The sequence below is a fragment of the Haemorhous mexicanus genome, chromosome 11 (assembly GCF_027477595.1).
Source record: "Haemorhous mexicanus isolate bHaeMex1 chromosome 11, bHaeMex1.pri, whole genome shotgun sequence".
Lineage (NCBI taxonomy): Eukaryota > Metazoa > Chordata > Aves > Passeriformes > Fringillidae > Haemorhous > Haemorhous mexicanus.
Window position 1 is genome coordinate 24,299,085 of NC_082351.1, and position 25,428 is coordinate 24,324,512.

The 25,428-nt window shown below is 40.4% G+C and overlaps 1 protein-coding gene across 1 annotated transcript in view; it reads right to left on the reverse strand.

Annotated features, from left to right (window-relative positions):
• The window catches only part of FGD5 (FYVE, RhoGEF and PH domain containing 5), a 75,815-nt gene that overhangs the window by 25,399 nt on the left and 24,988 nt on the right, over positions 1 to 25,428 (reverse strand). The window contains exons 3-10 of the mRNA XM_059856921.1: positions 22,870 to 22,999; positions 20,132 to 20,190; positions 19,991 to 20,021; positions 9,718 to 9,869; positions 7,775 to 7,931; positions 7,285 to 7,372; positions 4,648 to 4,698; positions 3,071 to 3,129 (exon numbers count right to left, since the gene is read on the reverse strand). Coding sequence (XP_059712904.1) covers positions 3,071 to 3,129; positions 4,648 to 4,698; positions 7,285 to 7,372; positions 7,775 to 7,931; positions 9,718 to 9,869; positions 19,991 to 20,021; positions 20,132 to 20,190; positions 22,870 to 22,999 — 727 coding nt within the window. The remainder of the gene's footprint in view (positions 1 to 3,070; positions 3,130 to 4,647; positions 4,699 to 7,284; positions 7,373 to 7,774; positions 7,932 to 9,717; positions 9,870 to 19,990; positions 20,022 to 20,131; positions 20,191 to 22,869; positions 23,000 to 25,428) is intronic.

A 25,428-nucleotide genomic window follows, 5' to 3' on the forward strand; every position in this document is an offset into this window, starting at 1 on the left:
TTTCCTTGCTCATTGACTAGCATTAATATAGCCTTGGGATTAGTCAGACTTGATTAGATCATACACTCTATCTGCCTGATACAAATCAGTCACGTCTACAGGATCAGCTAATTAAGAAAGTTATCACAGATACCAGAAGGAGCATATCCAAGTTAACATGATGATACGTCAAGGCTAATTTACCCTGGATTTCAGCTAACACAATTCACATACCTATCTAGGCTTGCTTTATGAATAAGCCTGAAATCTCCCTATCTTACTGCCCTAGTGAAACATTGCACCTGTTTAGTATGATACTTAGTTCTTAATCAGTAACTGGATGTCAAATACATGGAAATACCTACAAGCCTGGAAGGCTTGACCAGCACAGGGCTTCACTGTGCCCATGCAACATAATTGACAGTTGACACATTTTCAAGAATTTGATATGTCAGGTATCTCTTTTGCAATGCAGGAAGTAACAAATGGATTTTTTTCAAGTCATTTCTAAAATACTACAGGCAAATAAAATAGCAACATATAAAGGAATAGCACAAGAAATATCAGGGATCATGGGACAGCTGACTTTTGCAAAAGGTATTTGCAAACGACTTTCCTGTCACTGAAGGGTATTTTAGCCTGGCAAAACCTGTCCAATTGACAACTTCCACAATGAAAACCTGTTTTTCATCTGCAGAAAAGGTGTTCTCCTGTGGGCACGCTCATGCCAGTGCTAGTACTACTCATCTGGGTTTCTACCAGAGCAAGAGAAGTTGCAGCAGCCCAGCTTTTCCCAGGACTGCTGGCAGAGGAGCCTCTTGAAATGCTGATGTTTGCAATATGGACACATGTTCACCAGGAAACGGACAGAAAAGTATTGAACTCATTTCCTGAAGGAAGTCAAACACCCATCACATGTGAAGGATAGTGGTTTATCTGGGAATGTGGACAGCTGAGGGGGGGCATAGTTTCCTGTCAGTTTCCAAAAATTCCGAGTTTATATAGCTTTCTTCATTGGTCTTAAAACTATCACTATTCTTCTTTCTGAGATCCTTCACAATCCTACAATTAAGGAATAAAAGCAAAGCTCCACCCAGACAGTACTGCAGAAGTGGGTGTCAGAAATACTGCTGTGGCCATTTTAGCAGTGAACTGCAGCTTCCATAATTTTATCATGATATCCATGCAGCAGGAACACCTCCCAAAGGAATTCACTAGCTGTTAATAGCAACAGTGATTTATAGCTCTTAGCGTCTCAGGGCCTCTAAGAGATTGTAGACATTCAGAGAGCAGTACAAACCCTGCTTAGTTCACCTCCTGGAATTAGAGATAGAATACTCTGTGGTGATGTTGTGCTTTGTACTCCTTTTCGTACGTCCATAAATTGAAAGTAAAATTTTCCTACATGGTGAAAATGCTGTGGAGAAAGTTATGGTCAAAATTTGCTTGAAAATCCTGGATTAAGAGTCCCCAGGAAAAACTGCTAGAGTCTTATTATCATAAAACAACAAAAAAAATGGGTCATTGATATTCTGTAGAAAATGTAGATCCTAATTCAGTGCTCCTATGAGGTTTTTGGAGTGTTGTTTGATGAGCTGGTACATGGGAACAGAAATCATCTTCCTTCCAGGTATATGCCAAGTCTAAATTATTTCTTAGAAATTCAGCCAGGTACATGACAATTTATTAATGCCCCAAAATAAGTGGCATTGTTCAGGTTCTTCTGTAATTAGAGTAATTATTTGCTTTTATGTTTTCTTTTTTTTAAACTGAGAGAAAGAAAAGAAGTGCTGGTTGTGGCTTTTGTGTCTGGGATGTTAATTTAGGAGGACAATCTCTGATTTAACAGAAAATTGAACTTTTTTTCTCATGAACCTGTGCTTTTACAAAACACCCCACATTCACGCAAAAGGGAAAGAAGAAAATTTTGTTTCATCTCTTCCATACCAAAGTTTTGAAAAATAGTAGATGTGCTCTGATGACATGATAAAAAATAAATGTAAAAATATATTTGGAATTTGTGATGAAATTATTCCACAAAAGACATTATTTATAGCAATTATTATACAGTCTGTGACATGTGTGAGACTCAGATGATACAATGATGTTCTTCAAATTGAAGCATGGCTTAGTGGAGACAAAATGATTTCATGGCAATGCAACACAAATTTGATTTTGGCCACTTACATATACTTCTGACTTCAGAAAAGTATTTCTATAAATACCCCATATATCTGAGTGAAATCTAAGGAAGCAAATGTGCCAGGAATGTGTGACCTTGATCTGTTAGGAACTGAGCTCTTAGAGTTCTGAACCTCTAACACAGATATCCCTAAAGTTCTGAGATTTTTCTGGAAGGTTTGCATGAGATCTCAGGTTTTAGATGAAATATTTATTTTGGTACAAAGACTGCTTTAATAATGGGAAAATATGATTATAAATTCTTTGCCCGAGGAGAAGGAAAATCAGAATCAAACCAGTTGAAAACTTTGCCTAGTAAGTCTGTAGTTTGAGTCTAGTTTACAGAGGGGTCAGATTACATTCCTTTTTGTGATAAAACTCTAAGCTTGGTAGATATCCTCCCTGCAACCTACATCTGTTCTTTCATCTTCATAACCGATTAGTGTGTTCTTCCCTAACAATTCAGGTGCATTCATTTTTTCAGCCTTAAAAGCCTACCTGAAAACAAGCTCTTACTAAGAAGATTGATATTTCACTCCTTTCCTTCATCTACATCATCTTAATGTGATGCCTTTTCTCTTTGTATCTTGAATTTCATTTTCCAATGCCTGAATGATTATTAACAACCCTCTCATTGCTCAGAAAAGGAAATAATAAAGAAGTGAGTTGAAACCCAAGAGGGGAAAAAACCTCCTCTATGCTATTTGCTATAGTGTCTCGCATCTTGCACAGCTGCACTGAAGGGCACAGACCAACTCCACATTTGCAGTACTGTAAAACAGATCTGTATAAGCCCTTGAGTCTCACTTTGGAGTAGGCTTCAGAATCTAGCAGACAAATGCATTCACTTGAACAGATGTGCAAAAAACACACCATTGATCAGGGGAGCATGCATCATGGTAGGACTCACCGCTTGGAGCATGCTGTCATTGGCTTGGTCCGTGATTTCAGAAACAATGAATAAGGCAGCTGAGCGATGAAGGAAAACAAACACCATACATCACGCAAAAGAGTAAAAAAATAACTCAAATCTCTCCTGATTGCAAGGGCATCCTTTGGCTTCTTTGTAATTTTCATAATGCAACAGCCCAGCAACTCTGACACGGCACAGGGTGCTGTCTCCCCTTCCTCCCTTCATCATTCGCTTGTGTGAAAGAGCATCATGCTTGTGCTGATCCAGAGAGCTTATGAGGTCCCTTTTAAGCACCTAGGATGGCACTAAGTCTTTTCTGTAATGTTTTCTAGTTGCAGATTTTTGTCAATGTCTTGTTATATAGAGAGATGAATGTAACCCAACTTAGCCACCAAACAGCATGGCAGTCTATACTGTACCTCTTACTGCTGAGAGAGGGGACATGTCATCCCTTTCTGATAGAAATGTGTGTGAAGTGGTGACACAAATTAATTCCTGGATTCTCCACTGGCAAATAACCTGGGCTAGGACATGTTTGCTGGCACTGAGAGCAGTGGCATAACATGGCTCAGGCCCCTATTTCACATCCCTTCCCCTCTGGCACCGGGCTTTCTATCAGTTTCTGGCCATAACTTGGGAGCATGCTGGCTAGGAATGGCACAAGCATGTGCCATTGAGATAGGCAATTGTGGTCAGAGGGCTTGAGCGCCTGCCCAGCTACTGTATAAATTACTGATATAGCTGTTGTTCTACCGTCAGTGACTGGAGTCCTAAATCCTGCATGAGTCTCTGCTCTTGGGCAGAATAAACTGACTTTGAGTCAACCACTGACTTTATTGCTAGGAGTTGGTTTGAATTTTTAATCAATGTAAGAGGGCTGAATTAATTTCATTAATACAATGTGTCTGCTGCTTACTCCAGCCTGGAAAATACTCCTACAGACATCACAACTAAACCTTGCTATGATTTCAGTGGGAGTAAGAGACTCCTGCTTTATCTATCTCATGTGTTGTAAAGGATGGTGTTAGCAGTGGATTTGTTCCTGATTTTGCAGAACTGCTTTTTATGCAATGTCTTTCAACTTTATGTAACGTTAAGGAATCCAGAATACAGATATGCAACTCAGATCTCCTTGGTTTCTCCCAAGTTCACAGAGCACAGCAGGCATACCATAGCTAATGTAACACAATCAGGCAGGGGGAACCATCCGAATTGATTTTACAATGACCGGGCCAAATATTTACAAAGCCAAAGAGGACTAAGATTTCCTCAATTACTGGGGCAAAACTACAGTGTCTGCGCTATGCCTGTATAGATGTTTTCTTCTTCTCTAAGTTCCATCATGCCAAAACGATAGGAAGCCAATATGTTTCAATTAAAAATAAAAGGGTACCATTCCTGTCCTAAATAATTTCTCTAAGTTAGTAATCCATTCTTACAGATTTTGCATCTAACCTATTAACGCAAAATCTTGAAAAGAATCATTTTATATATACTACCAGTATAGAAATCTTGCACCTCTTCAGAAGCAATGTTAGCAAAACTGAAGTTTTCTTCTACCAATTTCATTTTACCTTGTGTGGCTTCATACTCTGTAGAATCAGGACAAAGATTATTCAAGTAATCTGTAGTAAATGATCAAACAAACACAGACATCCAACAATCAGAATTCAGATCAACATAATTTGTAGTGTTGTTAGCTAAAACATTAAATCCTAATCACAAAATCAGACACTGGTTGGGGTTGGAAGGGACATTAAGTATCATCTTGTTCTAATCCCTCTACCATGGGCAGGAACACTTTCCAGCAGACCAGGTCACCCCAAGCCCCATCCAACCTGGGCTTTGAATGCTTCCAGGAATGGGGCATCCACAGCAATGTCCCACAGCACTTAATTCCCAAATCATTAAGCGTATATATAGCCTCTTTCCAAAGCAAAATTCATCTTTGATGGCATTTTACTTAAGAAAATTAATGCAAAGAGCATTGATACAGATTTGGGCTCTTATAATTTGGAAGGTATAAATAAACTGTGTCAAAAATATTTCTCAAGAGAATTGCTGAGTAGCGCCACTTTACAAATAACTCTTTTTCTAATTAATTCTGATTTCCCATCTGAATGAATGCTGTTGGCTATACTTGCAGTTAGATTAAATGAATCATATGCTTTTTATGGGCACAGGAAGGAGACACTAGTTCTGTACAAGCAGGGTTTAAACAATTACTACCGGAGTCAATCATAATCTGAAAATAGGTTCTGTAAGATAGATACAATAGCACTTAGTGTGACAGCAATTATATTTGCATTATATACAAACCTTTAACCAGTGTTATTTTGGACTACTTTTCTTGGACCACCTGCTTATTCTGTGTCTGGGTCTTTATGCTTTTAAAAACTGTAGTATGTAAGTGCTACAGTTTAAAGACCCTAGCCTGGAAACACTTCATTCTTATCTTGCTGATTAGTCCAGATTCCTAAATTCTGCACTGAAGAACTAGACCTCTGTGCTGAGAATGGTGCTGGGCATGGATGTCTGTTCCCTTGAATGCCTTATTCCTACACATTTCTCTTTCTAGTGCTGTGCCTTCCCTGGCATCCTGAACTTCACCTGGCTTTTACGGGCATTCTGGAAAGCATCTGCCTGTACTCAAGCAGGCAGGAAGGGGTTGTGTGATGTCATCAGGCAATATTTAGCGTTTCTTTTCACCACTGCAAGCTTTGTCCTCAGTTATGGAATGAGTGGACAAATCCTTTCGGTTGTGGTGCCATAAGTGGTAATCAATAGCCTCATAAATACCCTTCCTTATCTGATAGAATCAGCCAGTTATCACACAAGTACACCTGAGCATCTAAAGGACTGCACTGTTCCAGACTCATTCTGTCCTAGCAGTCAAAGAGGGGCTTGGTTTCTTGAGGTGAAGAACTAAAGTAGTAAACCTGTTTTCTGTAGTATCTTAATCCAGTGTGGACTTCATCTCAGTACACACAAAAGCTTTCATTTTCCCAGTTAGCGTCAATACATGGGATGAGGAGGAGCTCAATTGTTTCAAGCATAGATAGAATCCAATCACTAGAGCTTCACTGAAGCCCTTCCAGCTTTCTCACAAAATACCATGCTGCATGTTTGCAATTTATCTTGAGGACCACAGAAATGGGAAAACAGAGGATAAAAGGGCTATTTTAAAGCTTTCATCTGGTCACTTTGTTCTGCTGCTTTTATAGAAGCCCCTTGTAGTATACTGTGCCTTTCACTGGCTGTATGGGCAGGGTTTATGGCTTCCTTTTTACTGTCCCGGGCATAACTAATCTTGCATCCTTGTTCACCCACACATATGCATACTTTCAAAATATTTCTCTATCTTTATGTCTATGGAACCTTGCTCTTTCGTGTTCTAAATTACATGACAACACTGAGTTTCATTGTTACATTTCACCGTTTCCTTCCCTAGCCAGTTCTAAACTTTGCAATTCTTTCTAGGGGCCACATTCTGCTTCAGAATGCCTACTCTCCTCACAGGCTCAGAATTGCTAGATTTGGAGTGGCTTGCAGAGAAGCAACATAACCCCCCTTGGAGAGACTCAGGTACTAGTTATACATATGGTCCTGAATGTAAAGGAAAGGTATAACTGTAAATGTAAAATCTCTAAGTGTACTGTTAATGTAAATTTATATCTCTGCCTCCTATAATGCAGCAAAATTGGACTGTTTTATTGACTAATCGCTAGGTTTTGGTATGCTGTGCACAGGACTTATGATGTAGTACTGGGTACAACTGCTTTGTTGATAAGATAGTGCTTGCCACTGTCATACAGGATGAAGTGCAGAGTCTCCTTGCCAAGGTCACCTGTCTTCTAGTGTCTCTGATAACTACCCTTGACATAATAAGAAATCAAACCTGTTTGTTGGTAGTGAGGCTGAACTCTGCCTCTCCTGATTCACAGAAGAAAAAAACCAAGAAGGAACGGCTAAAAGCATCTGACTATGCTTTTTTGTGACCTTTCAACATGGCTGCCCTTTAAAAGTGCCTGCATCTTCCCAGGCTGCCAGACACTTCCTGAATCCTGAACGAAGCATATTGAAGTTCCCAGGAAATCCCATACTGCTTTAGCCCTATTTTAGCTGTTACGGCATCAATATGTAGCACAGTGGAGGCACAGCACATCAGGGCAGTGTTTCTTTTGGGTTCTTTTGAGAGTGATTTTACTGACCTGTGAGCATCACACGATACTGGAAGACACGGTGTACCACTTTCAGAAGCTGGTGTTTCACACTGTAAGGGCTGTCACTGGAGCTTTGCTGTCCTCAGCGGAAGGGAAGAAACACAGACATCAGGAGGAATGCGAGCTCAGCAGCAAATTGTCATCCTAGTTTTAATCCTAGTTATTAACTCTAACACATCCTCAAAGAACTTGATAAGTTAATAAGTGACCAAGAAACCACTCCAATATGTTTCAGCAAAATATACTCATGGATCTTTAGATTCACCAACACAAATTCTGTACACGCACACAGGAGTGTGTGGGCAACAGAGACAGAAACAAACACGTCAATTTTAGCATCAAGTCTGTGAAAAAAGACTATTCTTTAATTCTACCCTATGTGTGAACACTGGTGGAGTTACAGATAAAAATAAATCCTTGAGTAGTCCCCGTGGCAAAGCCAGGCATTAGCGCATGTAAAAAAACACGTGAGCCTTACCTCAAACTCCTGAATCATGGTAGCCAGTTGGGAATATTTAAGGCACATTTCATCTAGCAAAGCCAAATTCCTGTCAAACTGCATAATGTATGCTGTGTGGTGATGCAGCCTTGATTTTCTGGAGAGAAAAACATCAGCAACTTTCTGGTGTTCGTCCCTAAGTCCACAGAAAGAAAAGAAGCAGCAAATAAATAAAAGTAAAGAAGTAGAGCCATACTCTTGCTTATTGTATTAGACCCACAATGGCTCTATACACTGTGCATTAAAGCCTAGGCTGAACAGCAGGAAAGGAAGAGTGCTTCAGTACAGATTGACAACACCACAGGCTGCTGTAGCATGGGCACCATTGGGGGCTGGTGCTTTGGCTGTGCCTCTGCCATAGCATCACTGTGAGGCTCCTTTCAGGACATGGCTCCTCCTCCTGTAAATAGACCTTCCAATTGCTGCAGTGCTTTGAGCACTGTTTGTGGGGGAGAATATAACATTTGTTGCACTATCAGATCTCCAGCTCTCCTTCACTGCCTGTTTCTCAGCACTGCCTCACTGTCATCTCTCTCAGTATTCAGGTGCACAGCATTGAAATATTTATAAAGCATGTACAAGGAGAGAGCAGAACAAAATCTGAGTTCACAAAAGAGGAATCATACTTAAAAGAGGAATGTGAGTTCCTGGGATGTCCAGAGCAACAGAGTGTCTCGGGGAGTGCAGGCACAGGGAAGGGCTTACTGGAAGCTTCAGGTATGGTAATGACCTGGGAACCTATTTGAGTACAGGCATTTAACATATGTATATCTGTTGTGCTGGCAGCATTTGCAGTACAGTCCTCTTTTATCCAAAGTGCCACAGAGTAGTTCTGGACAGAACTCTTAAGGTATTTATGGTTGCGTTCCTTTTGTCTTAGGGAGCTGGTAGCATGCTGTTAAAGTAGGGTTGTGGATTCTTTAATAGCCAAGACATTTTAGTTTCCAGAAACACTGTGTCTGTTTGTGTTCTAAGTGTATAAATCAATCATTGGTGACACTTTTTAAGTCTTTCTCTCAACAGTCCCTTGGTGGGCACAAACCAAAACACAGTTTCCTTTAGCCTCTCCTTTCCTTGTTGTATGCTTTGATTGGGAAGAGCGGGGCTGCAAGGAGACCTGTGCCCTACATTTAGGATTGTTACTGAAAAATTCTGCTAGTTTAACTGACTTCCTTAATAGCTCAGTGGCTGTGCAGAAATAGGATCATCCATTCTCAGTGACCAGTGCCTCCTGGAGTTTGGCAAGTTGGAGGTGTGGGGTTTCATGCTCCTTCATTCAATAGAACCTGGCAGCCTGGCTTAAGTCAGGGGCCTCCTCAGCTGAATGAATTTTGCAGCATTGTCTGACCTATTCATGATCTTATTCTCTCATGGAAAGACTTTTCCCTGTAAGAATGTTTGATGGAGTCCCATTAACAGGCTGCCAGAGTCCGTTTGGCTTGGAAGCCTAGGGTAGCAGATCCTTGCCTTGGTGCTGGGAGCAAGGGGCTGTTCCTAACTGAGACCAACACAACTGCTATGTAGATTTCTGTAAGCAGATGATCTTTAGGATCAGTTCTAATGTAAGTTTTTCCTGCTTTCCACACGTGAGTCTGTGACCTTCAAGCCATGGGTGTGAAGCCACTTGGTGATGACTGAGAAGTGGCAAGGGATAATGCATATGAAGCTGGCTGTTCTCACACTGACTGATGGGGCCATTTCAAAGTCATGGGCTGTTCACTGCACGCATATTTCAGTATTTGATTTCTTAGCCTGACAGCCTCTACATTTTCTTCCTTCCTGTCTGTATGCAAAATCTGCCAAAGTGGTTCAGATTCTATTCTTTTCATTTCTGCTGGGATGGTCAAGGGAATACCAATGAGTTCACCCACCTGCTGTGGAGGGTATGTTAAGGCCATCAAACTATGCCATTCTGTACTTGCCATTTAAGGACTCTCTCTTCCAGTTCTTCCAGGATGTCTTGGTGTAATTCATAAATTTCAGGGAGTTCACTTAAACCTTGCTTGAGTTTAACTTCTTCTTGTTCATTTTCATCATCATCTCCAAGCACTTTCAAGATACCTTCATAGAAATCCTGTAAACAACAGCATTGAAATCAGGCAAACAGACTTAAAATATCTTTACTGAAATTATTGCAATTTCTTGACTCCTAAGCTATGCTTTCTAAAAATTAAAAGATATGCTATCAATAGCAATAGTGTTCAGTACGGCAAGGAGATCACAGGTAAAAAAAAAAAAGGTCATGATGACAGTTTTCTTTTTGATTAACTATATCCTGGATAAAAAAAATACCATAAAGATTTCTGAAATAGTATTACTATGTTTCCTAATTATCTGGGTCTAATTTCTGCAACATGTCCTGTCCCAGTACCATAAATAATCCCAATGTTGTGCTATTAAATTTCCAATTTTTTCTGATGTGAGTTAGCCTATCTAAATTCACGTTTCAGCCAGTGTATAATTCAGAAGTTTTTCAAGCAACTAAACCAATCAACCTCTCTTCTGGAAGCTTTTACTAACTCAGAGGAATCTGCAGCCTTTCAAAGTCCTCAGTCATCATAATTAATCCAGACCAGGGAAAGGGAAAGAATCTAAAGGGTTCTCTCAGCTTATTGTGCCTAGACAAGTGAATAGCTTGTAGTTCACTAGTGATGTGCTTAAGTAATCTATTACATTTCAAAGATGTCATCTTTTCCAAATTAACATCAAACAGCTCTGTATCTGTCCACTTTCCACCACAAAAAGCAACAGGATTAACACTCCTTTCCCACAGCATCTCACTAGATTTAATTAATTATTAATTGACTGTCCCCTTGATTATAATGAATTCTCAGACAAATAATTAAATTCCAGTTGCCTGGATAGCCAGCTTTCTAACGATTAACAAAAACCCTGCAGCATAACAGTAATCACTATAAACATCCATTAAAAATAATTATGTCACTGTTGAAAATGCTGAGTGTCTGTGAGGCCATTAATCAAATGCAAAGTGTTTTTCCAATCTCACTAACTGTAATCAGTCATGGCACCTGAATGCCTCCAAGTCTCTCACAAAAGCCCAATGTCTAAGTACAGGAGGTACTAAACTCTGAGTCCATATAATTCCCTGATGGATCAAAACTTTCTTAAAACAGCTTCATGAACAGAAGTTGTTCAGTTCAGGGCTCTGGTGTGATAGCTACAAAGCTCAATCTCATCCAGGGTTGGATGAGCCTACAGATCTCACACCAGTCTTATGCCTGTACTTGCATATGCATGGAAAGCATAACCCAAGCTGCCTAGGTGACACAGAGGGTTAGCAACCCAGCTATGAAAATACATTTCTGTAACACAAACCTTTTGATTATATTTGGGCATCCATAAATAAGCCCTTTACAGCCATCAAATGGCCGTATCCTTAACATCCCTGACATAAACCCTACAAATAATGAAGCCAAACAAAGAGGATCAAACCCCACAGCCACAAAGGTTGTTAGCTCGGGTTTTTTGGGGTTTTTTTTTTGGTTTTTTTTGTTTGTTTGTTCGTTTGTGAACATCACTAATACACACAAGTTACTTCTTTTCCCTCCAGAGATGCCTCTGAAGAATTCTGTTCTCTGCTGTAAATAGGACTGTAGCCTGGAGTTTGTCATAAGAGTATGAGACCAGGAGGAATGCAGGGTTTCAACAATATTTTATGGTTTATGTGGAGCCCTGCCTAACTGGCACATGACTAGCTCTTGGAAGAGAATCTGATGTGCTCTTTGAGGTGATGAGCCTCCCCGCAGGATGCTGGGATATGAGATGCTTTGCTGATGCTGGGAGTGCTGGGCAAAAAAAAATTAGGTACCTGGCTCTAGGCTACAGAAAAGTAGCTCAATTTACTTAGGATCAGCAACCTTGATACTTTTGTAGCAGGTAGTTATTTCTTAGTACTCTTTCAAAGAAGTCAGCAACGCCAGCAACCAGAGGTTTTTGGTAGAGCACTTATCAAGAAAGTTCTGTACAGGATTCAACATCTATATGAAATGTGATATTCAAATAAAAGGGCAAGAGCTGCAGTTAATGGGACAAGAGTTAATTCTGGGTTTAGCTTCCAGGATTTTGTGAACAGATACAGAAACAGTGAGTTTGTGTATCGTTTCTCTCCAACAATGGGAGTGAATGTGCTTTGGAGTCCGCCTGCAAATTTCAACTGTAGCAATCCTGTATACATGCTAGCCTTTATTAGCTAAATGACTTAAATGAGAGCATTTAACCTTGCAGGACCGTAGTGAAAGAAAGGAAAACCAATCTCTTGTCAGACTTATGACTTATCAGGCAGGTAGGTTACCCTGGAGAAAAAAATTGCCTCTCTGTACATCTACACATACATACATACATACATAAAAGTATATTCTGTGTTGGGGGACTCCTTTTCTTCAACTTCTACTTGAAAATAACTTGGAGTGCAGTAATTCATTCTGGATTCAGAATGTCTGTTTCTTTTTTTCTGTATATAACAGAACAGGCCAAATTAGATCAGTTCATCCAATAGAGATGAACGAATCCCTGGGAACTGGGGAATACTGCAACCGGTCTAGTAGAGTTAGTCAGAAAATGATAGGACTGAAGTTATTTTCTACCTTTACTGTAAAAAGCTAATGGTTCTGCCATCTGCAATGAGTTGAAAGCAACTATGGTTATTAGAAAGCTGAGTACACTAAAGAAGGGAAAGTTGGGATTTTGACTTATAAGTATAGCTAAACAGACAGCTCTGTTTGAAAGAAGACCTTTTAGAATTTTCCAAGAAATGCTGATCAGTTGCTAGATTTGCTTGGGTTTCTTATTTTTCATCTTCTAAAGCACTAGCACAGACAATTCATAGTCATAATGAAAATCCTAGTCCTTGCATATTGACCATAATGGCAGGAGAACACCATTAATATTGTCTTTGCCAATAGTAATTTTTAGTCCTGTGGTTTAACCAGCAGTTCCTCTGCAGGTGGTGATTGAGGTTCCTTCTCACTGGCTCACAGCATTGTGTTTCTAGCATCAGGTCTGCATTTGAACTAGAAACTATGACGTTCTAGTAGAAAGCGGTGTTTATAGAGCAAAGCCACTCTTTAATAGGCCAAGAGAAATATCTGTAACAAATAGCATTTCTGTGAACAAAAAGTGCACCTCGTACTAGAAGGAACAGATTGTTAGATTGTGGCTGAATTAGAAAAGCTCTGAATGCCTGCAGTCTAAGGATTATGGGTGACCTTGATTCCAGATCTTGAAAACAAAGTGTCGATTTGCTCTTTATTACAATGTCTCATTGGGGGGAAGAAAAGTCGTACAAAGCAGAAGAGAGCTGAACTGCATCCCAAATTTTGAATTAGCTTCACATTGTTGTTAACAAAGTAAAGAAATCTTAACTCAAAAGGATGCAATGCAGTGCTTTGAAGACATTAATCATCTGCTGTTCTTGCCAGAGAAAAGCTATGTAAATTTACACGAAGCAGAGATCTGACCTCTACTGCTGTCATGGCTGAATCAGCTTTTCTGCATATATCTCTAGTCTGGGATATTTCTACAATTTTTAAAATAGATGTGTGAGATTCCATTAGGGAATAACACTGAAAAAAAAAAAAAAATAAAAGGGAGCAAGTGTACAGAGCAGATGCATTAGTGGAAAACTGCAGCTATTTTTCTGCCTTTGTCTTCATATGAGGATACTGGCACTTCAGCTACAGAAATCATGTCTGCACACAGCGTGTTTTTACCTTGTTCACACCACAACACCCACCTGGCATCCAGACTTTTATGCTTTTCAGCAAAATACATACATACATCAACATACATGCATACAAAATAATTTTACATGTATATCTAGAATTGCAAATGCTTCCGTAGTCAAGTTGGTGTTTTAATGGACGGATACTAATGGGAAGTCATTGTATTTGACGCTTTGTAAGGCGGCTAGGGAGGACAACAGGAAATCTTGTTGCAGCCCAAATTATGTAAGTCTACAGTAATTGCATAATGTGGGGCAGGATTTTACAGCCATTCTCACTTCTAGAATGAAGGTGGATTTTATAGATTCTGCATATTGCAAAATCCAGAGCTCCTTTGGACATCTATGCATTATACCTGAGGGGAGGGTGAAGAGTTCAAAGGAGGAAAAGACAGCCTCCATATTAAAGCCAAGTGCAGACATGAGATGCTGTAGAGTGCTCTATGAACCGAGTTTGACTCATGGAGATTCTTGGAGGTATCTGCATCACAGTCAGCAGCCCCTCTCTGAATGATGAAAGTGGCACTCCTGAATTAAAAAGTGGCACATCTCCTATAGCATACTGAATGACCCCTGATCTGTGTGGAGCAGTGATCTCACATTTCTCACTACTGGACTCAGCAGAAACAATGCCAGATGAACAGCAGAAAATGCTATCGCAGCAGCCACAATTAGTCCCTTATCCTGCCATACAGGGTACAATCTAGGTCAGGAACCCTGACCTCAGCACACACTCACATGCAGCCAAATAGTAACATTCATCCAAAACACTGCAAATTAATTTCAGAACAGCAGACTGTACAGTATGCACCGAGAATACTGTATCGGTGCAGCTTTTTACCAGGGAATAGTCCTGATCCAGATGGGCTGGTGTGGCTTCCTTCTCCTTTTAAGAGATACACAGATTATCTGAAAGGTATTTTGGCTCAGCACTCCCTGGCCAATACATAGTTATTTTCCCACTGCTGATGAACACAACAATGAATAAATAAATGAGAAAAAAATCAGCCTAGTGTAAGTGAGGGCAGGCTATTATTTTGCAACAGTGTGTCCTTAGGCTGTTATAAGAGCTTCAGAGGGACTAACAGCAAGCTAGCTCGTTGCTTAGCCAGCCTGTTGCATTCACTAAAACATTTTATTAGGAAAGTAATGACTTGATTGGTCCAGCAGAACTTTGAACATCATCTAAGAAATTCACAGTCATAAAAAAGGCTCAGCAAATCATTCACTGGAAGTGTAAATTATTAGAAAGGTGGCAGGAGATAATTAGATAGATGAAATTCTGTTTTGTCTAAAATGTAGCAGTGGTTCCTAAATTAGGCAGTTAATTTTTGTTTTTGAGAATGTGCCACATACAAGAATTCTGAAAGTAGAGTTTAATCAATGAGGTTTAATCTTAAGTTAAAAGCTTGAGCACTAAGATTATTTTGTTCTTTTTTACGTCCTAAGATTTATTCTGCAGTCGTGAACACTGGGATGTCCAGTGCAATGTTGAATTCCAAACTGCTCTGATGGCTGGAGAATCAGCACATTTTGATCTTTATCATATTCATAGCTCTATCTCCCAATGCTTAGGAAGCATAAATCTAGGACTCTTTGTTTCTAACAATTGTGGTCCATTGTTTGAGGAAAATGCAAACCAGGAAATAGGGTCAATTTTCTTTTTCAAAGGAGATGTTTGGGCTGATGTCTTTTCAGTGCAGAGATGTCCTTAATTCAGTAAATATCTTGGAGGGAAGTAATAACTTCAAAGGGGTTTATGCACGCACAAAGATTTTATGTACAAAAGCCAAAGGCAAAATAAATATTAACATGATCCACTATTAAAAATAAAAGGAAAAATAAATGTGATCATGATACACTATCAAGCAAATGCTTGGTCCCATACAGACTGGGATCCTGAAGCAATCTGAGTCACACTAGGTTTTGTTTGTGTACATCTTGTGAAGCCATTTGAAACAGACAGCTGAGGGGAAGCAAATAAACCATCTTGGTGATGTGTGAAATTTTAGGCTGAGAAAGCCACCTGCAGCATTTTGTTCAGGAGCAACTACTAAGTGAAGGGTGTCAAGTGCAGCCTGCACTGCTGGGGAAGCATAATAGGAGACAGAATGATAAAGCTCGAAGATTAAATGATCTTGAAGGAAATTCAAAGACCAATTGACTGGAAAAACTGTGAGTACCAAGAGGTCATCAACTTGGACTAGAAGGCCCTGCCAGTTCCACCTGCTCAGACCAGAATGGGTCCTGAACTCACTGCTCCAGAGAACTGCATTACCTTTGAGTAGGGCAAGTAACAGCTAACCTTTTGTATTATTATCATTACTACCACACCAACGGATACCAAGTTTGTGAGCTAACACAATGTTTCCAGTCTTTCAGTTCAATAGCAGAGTGGGTGTATGGAAATGTCATCATTTTGGCAATCAATCAGTTTATTAAAGTCTCCGCTGAAAGGCCAAACAGACTCTGTTATGCTGAATGAACAGCAGCACTAACTGAGCCTGGAAATGAGATGGGAAATTACTCTTGCTGCAGGCTTAAGAAAAGCCTTTTTTTTCCTTTCTGAAAGCAGCTAGGGTGTGGTTTAGTTCTTTGCCTTTCTTACCAATATGTGGATTTACATGAGAAGATGAGACTTGATGCTAGGCATTTAGAAACTGTTTTCTTGAGAAAGTTGGTGATGGGAAACAGAAATGCATGTCTGGGTTGAGGAATGTTGTTAAGGATGGTCCTAACTGGCCATGAATGGTGTGCTGTACCTTGAGATCAATTTGGTGACTGTGGGCACTCTTGGTTGCTTCTGAAATCTGCCAGTGGAACTTGTGTCAATAGCGAGTGCACAGGAAAGCATGATTTTTTGCTCATGTGACTATTCTTAAAACTATTACAATATGGAAAAAGTAACAATTAGATTATTGTAACTTTTAGTGTTATGGCAGTATTGAAAATGTTGCTTTGGTTAGGCAATAACCAATATTACCCCTATATTCTAAGAGACTTGCATGTTGTAATACTGGTAATAGTTTCTCTAGATATTCTGAACAATACACTGGGCAGCATGTGAATACAAAGATCCAACATTAGTTGGGACAGAGAAAGTGACAGTGTTTTCTAAATTGAATGTGTTTGCAAACGTTTGAAGAAACCTGCAGATTATTTCTGAATGCCACTGTAGTAGGTAGGTATCATACAGACGTCAGTTTATACCAGCAGAGATGGGGTATGCCAGGGTGACAGACAATCAGAGAAACTCAGAAACATACCCTCTGAGCCTTTTCCCATACAGACTTTTGACTTCTTCTGAACCAAAGACTGCTTGAACTAGCAGAAAAGTGTGAAAAAAGGCTGCCTGTTTCTCTCTTTTCCCTCATTCCCTGACACAGGTTCCATTCATACATCCTCACAAGGTGGAAAGCCAACTCATAAAAACAATTAAATCTTATCTGAGAAACTTGCTTGTTGGCTCTGCTGAAGAAATGCCTCCTGTAACCCGAAAGGTTACGAGATACATATGAACTTTTCCACTGTATGGGGAAATGATTAATCAAAATTATGATTTTGCCCTTCTTAAACTTCATACAGTTGGTGACTGCTCATCTGCCTGATGGCTCATTCCAGTTCTCAAATTGATGAGATTTTATTAAACTTTCTAACGCAGGGAATTGGGACAGAGAATGTCACAGTGCATGATTACAGTTATTCTGACATTTCACAACCAGTAAGTGGCTTAACTTTGCCCACCAGCGCATTCAGTCAAGGGTCTGCTTTGGTCCATTTCTTACTTTCATTTGACATATTAACTTCTCTTTTTTTTCTCTCTTTCTCTTTTCCTTAATTTCTTTCATAACTAGGGAAATAATGAGAACATGCTAAATATTTATAAGATCCCTTTAATTCAGTGGGATGGGCAGGCAGGGAAACAAATTTCACTACTCAGGGATTTACCAGAGGAAGCAGAAAAGGGAAGGGATGGGGAAAAGCCCTGAAGTATTTCTTTCTTGACCTAGTAATAGCATAGGTAAGGCAGCCTGGCAGTAACATGGTGCTATAGCAGCCATGAGGGTGTGCAGCCATTTATACTGTGGATAAAGGCTCTGAAATGCATTTTAAGTTTGGAGATATATATATATATAGAGATATATAGAGATATATATATATAGATATATATATATAGATATATATATAGATATATATATATGTGTGTGTGTGTGTGTGTGTGTGTGTATATGTATGTATATTTTTTATATATATATATATATATATATATATATATATATATATATATATAAGTTTTCTGGCATTAGTAAGTCACTTTTATCTCCTAGAGGCGTATGCAAAATGCCAGGATGTAATGCAAATGAGAGGCCTCTCCTAGACACTCCCACTAAATACTCTCCCTCCACTGTATATGTGCTTTCCACAGTGCTGCTCTCCAGCCTCTTCTTCCCCAGTCTGTATACACAGCCAGGGTTGCCCTGTCCCAGGCACCGAATCTGGCACTTGTCCTTGTCAAACTTCATGTGGTTGATGATGGCCCACCTATCTAATTTGTCAAGGCCTGTCTGCAAGGCCTTTCTGCCCTTGAAGGAATCGACTGCTCCTCCCAATTCATTGACATTGTCACACTTTGAGTTCTAACCTCATTACTTTTGTCCCCATCAGAGTTCCTGTTCCACTGCTAGTGTTTGAGATGTCCTCCAAGGACAACCTGGGGTTACTTTTTCCCTTCTCAGGAAATTTCTTTCCAAGCAGCAGTGGAAATAGCAGCAGTATGCTTTGTGTAATGGCTATTATTCCTTACTACCTTTCAACTAACAGCCAAGACACTGACAGCAAGGCCATCTAAACTGTGTACCAGTCTCTAGGGAAGCAGAGGAAGATCTGTTAAAGGGACACAGAGTATTCCAGGACAAAGTTACCAGTCAGTTTATGCCATGCGAGAATTCTCTATCAGGGACTAAAAGTGATTATTTCTGGGTGTTCTCTCACATGTTTCTGATACTAGAATCTGTATTTTCACCGTGGGGATAAGCTGTGTGTCTTGGCTAACCCAAAATGTTTGGTATTTCATACCTATCTGAGACCAAAGTTGTGACTGTCTCATTAAGACCCCATGGCGCAGCCAGAAGCAGAACCAGATGGTGCCCATCTTTTTCATTGCCCAAGCAATGAAATGTTGCCCAAGAAGAGCTCTCTTGCCTCTTGGCTCTGCTCTTTTCCCTTTTGTTCTTGAAGGGCAAGATAGCTGAGACAGTGCAGGTAGAGGCTTTGGCTTGTTTTTGTTTCCCTCTGGCCTTAGAAGAGAGTTGCTTCTGGGTATCAACCTGAGAGGCTGCATTTCAAAATGAAAAGCTTTCAGAGTGAATGTTGAACATTTGCCTGCAGCGCAAGGCCGGCACTGGTTGGGGCTGAGCCACTGTTCTTTCTGTGCTTGAGACTCCGTTTTCTCCCGAGCCCCCATCAGAACAGGGACCTGAGAGAGCAGCACCGCAACCAGCACCAGTGGCTTGGAGGACGCGGTGCTGATGCTTGTTGGCTGCCGCCAGCCTAGGGACAGGCAGAGAGGCTGGCATTGCAGATTCACCGAGTTCTTCACTTCCCAAGCTCCAGATGCCCGAGGGTGCCAGCCACCTTTGTCAATGGAGTTGTTGCTGCTGAGAGATGAGGGGGGAGGGCTGCTGCCGTCTTTGTCTCCCCACATGCAGTCGTCTGCAGAGGGCGTCGTCTGAGGGGTTTCTCTGTCATTTTCTCTTTGTCTCCAAAGCACTCTGGGCTGCGGAGGGCCCCGTCTTGGGAGAGGGGTTACTCTGCCCTTTGGAGTTTATGTTTGTTTCCAGTAGTCCCTGAGAGCTCAGCAACTTTAACTAGTGAGGATTACTGTTATTTTTTGCCTGTTGCTGATTTCTTTTTTTTTATAGACTGCTTTTTCTTCACTTATATCTACTGCTGTTCCTTTCTCCTTATTGGTGGAAAGGGATTTGTTAAATCAATGGGGAGGTAACTCATTTTAGAGCATCTGCCTCTTAAATTGTCTTAAACCAAAGCAGTGACACAGAGTGGATACCCAGAGCCCACTGGCTATTACCAATACTGCAGTATTAGAAAACAAGAAGCTTAAATGCAAGCATAGTGAGTCCATTGAAACCAAATCCCCATGCTTCATAGCTCTATTCCCATCTGTCTCACTGTGAAGGGAGAGTGTCCACCCCTGTTTATCACCATCTCCTTCTCTGCACTAGGCTTGTTATGCACCTTACACCAGCCTCAACCTCAAGAAGACCCAGCTGCTGGCCAACACTTTTCCCTCTAGATGACAAATAATAGATTAGAATGGTTCACAGTAAGCCATTCCTCCTCAAATTCACTTAAATCCCTTCAGTGCTTTTAGATCTTTTAAATTGCAGCTAAATAAAAGGGAATCTAGGTTTCAGTGATTAAAATTATTTACTTACCGTACGTAACAACTGGAGCATTTCCACATATCTGGGGAGAGAGACAAACTTTTGTTAACTGCCATCAAATGAATACTGAAGGGTGGACTGTATTGCTTTAATTTTAGAAGTGCAACAGGTAGATTATAAAAACAAACTCACACTTTTTCTGAAGACATTAGTTCCTGGGCAATGAGGTAAGCTCTGGACTGGCCTTCTTTCTGTCAACAGAAGAAGTCAGAAGCAATTAAGAGATTTTTCATTCTACAAAGTAAAGCAGTGTCAGAGAGCACTTTAAACTGACATATTTCTATAGTAAAAATAGTGGCCTTTTTTCTTTGTTGTTCAGTGTCTGGCATCCTGGACTTTTCAAGACAGGCCATTTTCCTCAATTCAAATACTAGTAATACAGTACAGTGTAATAGCTGCTAATACAAATAGTAAGTTTGAAAAATGTCTTGCTATTGAAGGAGGAGTGAAATTTTCTGTGGATTTTTACGAGTCCAAAATTTGTCAAAGAAGCAGAAAGTGCTTAACTTTGAACAGGCTAGCTTCACAGCTGTTGAGGATATACCACTTGGAAAGGGGAGTTCTTTATCAAAATGGTCGTATACCAAACTGTTCTGACTGCTGTCAGTGAGACCTGTGGAAGCAAATGGGACAGAGGGCTTTATTGTGTACTAAAAAAAGTGTCTAAACTAAATGGCCTTAAATATCTCTAGAATTATTCAGTACTTCACCAGACAACATTGTTTGAAATCTCAGAGGTGTCTATTTAACTGGTAGGCATCTTGGAAAACACAGATAACTGTGAAAGAAGCAAACTGTATGGCTCTGAGGTGCATGTGGCTCATAGTATTTTGCTCCTAATTCATGATTCATCCTTATGGTAAGAGATGGCCAAAGCATAGAAATACGTACTGAAAGGAATGTACTGGGAAAAGTTTGACTTTTTCAGCAGTGATGAAGTAAGGAGCTAAAACAGTGGTCTAGTAGTTGCAAAGAAATGCAGCCCTCAGTGACCTAAAGTGGACTCAGGGGAAATGAGTGCAGTATCAAGTCTTTGTGACATTGCTCGCCAGGCCAAGTATGCTGGTAAGAAGACTCAGTGAAGCAGAAAGTCAAGGGTCCCTACATGGCTGCCATGGCCTCCATCTGCTAAGCAAAGGCTTGGAGCAAGGCCCAGAGGGCAGCTTCTGAAGAGGGAGCTGGGAGAAAGCTGTACCACAGGACTAGGCACATGACTGGCTGCAGGGAGTAAAGATTTCTAAAATGCTGGTAGCTTTGCAGTCTTAGAATAATCACTTTGTTTCAGAGAGTGAAAAATTGAGGGACCTGCACCCACTCTGTCCCCTGTTCCCAGAAATCTGTCTACAAACACTGTTGTGTATCTCAGAGTTAATTTCCTGGTTAAACAAACAGCAATTAAATAACCCAAGACAGACAATGCATAGAGACACTCTCAGACTTGTTCTAGGCAGACAATGTGACACTGAAGTCCCTGAATTTTGCCTATGACACATTAATCATAAAGATTGGTGGCACTTTGGTGACAGTGCCAGTCACTCCCCTCTAAGCATAGTGGCAGCTCTCAGCTGTGCTGACCCAACTATTTGCATGACCTTGATCAGAACCAGACTCGTCTCCTTAAAAAACTGAACCAAACAGATCCAGCTTAAAAAAATTGTGGGGCTGGAGGCAAAACTGCCTCCATGGGGCTAGGATGGAGTTGTTTGGCCTAAGAGCTACACAAGTAGATCATAGAACAATTTTCTAAACCAGAAGCATTGTGCAAGTCACTTCTCTGAGTAGTCTTTTGGAGTACCCTCTACGTTTCAAAGGAGGGCAACTCGTGAAAACACAGAAGCAGAGGCTCCATTGCTGTGTGTGCCACTAACTTGCCATGCTAACATGGATAAATTTCACCTCCTCATGCATTTTATTATGTATGTGTTGTACTTCAGAGTGTATTGTAGCTTGATTGTACTCAGACAAGAGTGCTACTGTCAGAATCAGAGGCTCATAACAGTTTTATAAGCTTCGGTATCTGAGAGACTTCTTAATGCCCCATTTGTAATTGTTTTGCACTATGTAGCAGTTTACAGTAGTGCCAATGGTAAGCAAACTGAAGCATTACATGAAAAATTCACTTTTTCAGGTTAGCTCTGTGAATCAGTGAGAGTGAAGGAAAAGTAGTCCATATCTGTCTTCCAGATCCATTCCTGAAGAGCTAGATTGCAGCTGTCCTGGAGGGATCTACATAATTATATAAATCAAGAGCTGTCCCTTGAAAGACATCTGAAGTAGGTGCTTCCTCAAGGCACACAAATCTGTAGTTCCCAACTCCAGCACATTTCAGTTTTGTGTATGTGAACATGAGCGCATATTTTACTATATTAAAGGTTTGCAAAACAGAATGATTCCTGGAGTCTGGAAACCAGTGGAAATGTGTGAGGAGCAGCAAAGACATTCTTATGTACTGCTGCTTTTGAGTCAGTAGCTGCCCTGTTTGTTTTGAGACATTTGAGACTCTGCTTACTGGTCCCTGTTTGTGCACAGTGCAGGTCTTCTCCATATGTCTTTTTTGATTCAATGTAATTTTAAATTCTCAAGTTGGAAACTAAATGCTTTGGAGTGAGACTTTTTTCCTGACATTCAAGTCAGGCCTTTCTTGCTGTTTATGTTGCCTCCACTGTCCATCTTCAGACTACATTCTTTGCCTTTGCCATGTGCTGCAGAGGTAAATTATTCCTAGTGCAGTGGGGGAGTAAAGGACTGATGGCTCTGCCATTTCTAAATGAGCACCAGACAAAAAGCAGAGAGCTAAGAATCCAGGATCTTCTGCAAATTGCTTTTCCCTCTCCAGGTTTCATGCATTAACCACTTTTAGGGTTTTTTACCTTGTTGGTGAGACTGGGATCACCAAGGCTGCTTTCATCATCTTCTGAACTCTTTTGTTCCTCATCTGATGTGACTACTTCCATTGGTGTCACAGAGACTGGGCACACCTTGTAGGGCTCAGTGTAGGCACTGCAGAAAAAAAGAACAGACTAGCTCAACGGTGCTGTTCCCAGACTCACTGTTGCTCAGACATATAGAATCTCTGCAGAACTGCAGGGCTTGGAAAGCAAGATTTATCAAGCAGGGGTTTTTTGGGTTTTTTTTTGGCTGCTATGTTCAAAGGCAACCATTTAGGCAAGCAGAAGACTCTGAAAGGAGCAATGGGAAGTTAAATGAACTGGTTTAAGTTTTCCCAAGACATCAGTGCTCTGGCGCCCAGTTTGGAGTAAAAACTTCATACTTAGCTGGAAGCAGAACTGCTTTGCTCCTCCACAGTCAACGCCTCAAAATAGACTCAGTAAAATCACACTAACAATTTTAAATGGAAGTTAGATACTGTGGTAATGGGTTTTCTGGGAAAACATCAAAAGGACGAGAAAAGTATACTGGTAATACCAATGTCATCAATTAAACTACAAGATACTCAGGTTCCAGAATCCTTGGATTGTTTCAAGGGAACATGAATTCAGCTCCAGAAACCCAGAGAAAGGTGTGCAGTAAGAGTACTAGACCTGGTGCGAAACACAGACCAGTGCAGTACAGGCCTGTGGCTTCACAGCATTTTATTTAAAAAAAAAAAAATTCAATTAAAATTGCCAGTGGTCTCAAAACCTCCACAAAGCATGACTAAAGCCGATCTGTATATGCCTAGCTCCAAATTCCAGTTGCTGGATGTTGTTAAACCTTTGCTGAACTGGTGGCCAGTCTTTCAGATTTTGTTACTGTGTACTCACAAGCTATATTCAAGTTGTCCCTTAATTTTTAATTTTATATGAAAGAGGTGAAGATTTTGGTGTCTTACTATGTCATGCCACTTATGATTTAATACTTCTAAAATCTCTGAACTTCATCCAATTATGCATTAGCATTATTCAATTTACCAATCATTTTAGCATCAGCTTTTGCAGCCATCCAGTTTTGATACTGCTCTTGGTACTGCAACATGTAACTCATTATTCTGGCACTGGCAAAAGATGTATACCAAGCTGTATATATAAGCTGCAACATCCATCTATCCCTACCTGACTTTACTGAGTTTTCACATTCAAGGATCAGATTTGGTTTTTTGACCACAGTGTCATTCTGGGAGTTTATATACAGCTTATACACCACAGTGGCCCCAAGCTTTTTACATTTTTAGGGCAAGGTTCCTGTGTTCAGCCAAGAGGGCAAGTCTTTTGTCTTGAGAAACAAAATCTGACATCGCCATGTTTTCTAGTAGACATGTTGGCCAGCCTGGTCAGTCTGTAATGTGGGCCTGGATTACTCACTTTATATTATTTCTATACGTCTCATTTCCTCTGAAACACTAACTTCCTTTCACATCTCTACTTCATCCCTTTATTCTTCTTTCATCTGCTTGGAGATCCCAGATGTGAACAAACCCAAGGCATTAAAGCCAATACTAGAGTAACATTAGGCGGGGCAAAGATGAGCTAATGTAAGTGAGAGGACAATGACGAGACTCCCAAGGGGGTCACTGACCAGATTCTTATTTCCTTTCAGAAAGGAAACTCCCTACATATCTGCATTTACCTCTAAGCTGCAAACAGGGCTATGTGTCACCCATGCAAGTGTGGCTGTCAGCCTCTCTGTTCTGCCTCCAGCTTTTCCCTCACACTCAGAGTCCAGGAGCATGTACTTCAGTCTAAAGAAGGGTATGAACAAGTGCAGTACTTAAGGAACCTTTGCTGTGTTCATATTTAAAATGAACTAATAATTTGTCTCCATAAGGTACATACTGCCTAAAGGATGATCCCAGCTAATAAAGCTCAAGAGGTCAGCAAAGGATACCTTGCTTAATGTGTCCCAAAACCAGTGTCCAGGATGTGCTGATGTTTCAACCGTTGTGACATCATTTGGTTAACAGGTATCTGTTCGGCATTCAGACACCTGGACTACCTGGATTACCTCCTTGCTGCCTCCCTGTGGTCTTTCACTCTATCTTCCTAGTCAGCGGCAGGACATAGAGAGAGAATATTGATTTTCTTTGCATCTGTTGCAAACTGCAAATTTGATGATGCAAATTAATTACCACCAATGTACATGAAGGCCAAAGAGCCCCTGATATATTTTTGGAAAATTACTTATGGTTTCAAAAGTGTCTGAAAGTAAAGATAATAACAGTATTTTGGCAAAAATTTCAACGCAAGATGAAGAAAGCAGTAGAAGAGGCTAGAAATCACATCCCCAGTTCCATTCCCACAGTAGAATCAGTATATTAAAGGTGCTTTGTCAGTAATTATTAACACAGGGCTCACCATATTCAATGTTTACACACAGTGGCAATAGGAAGAAAGTGAACTGTCTGGGTTTCTGAGGTAAGCACTGACTTCTGCTCTGCCTGTTGTGGGGTAACAGAATGTCTTTTTGTCTAGGATGTTTCATCCATTCATTAG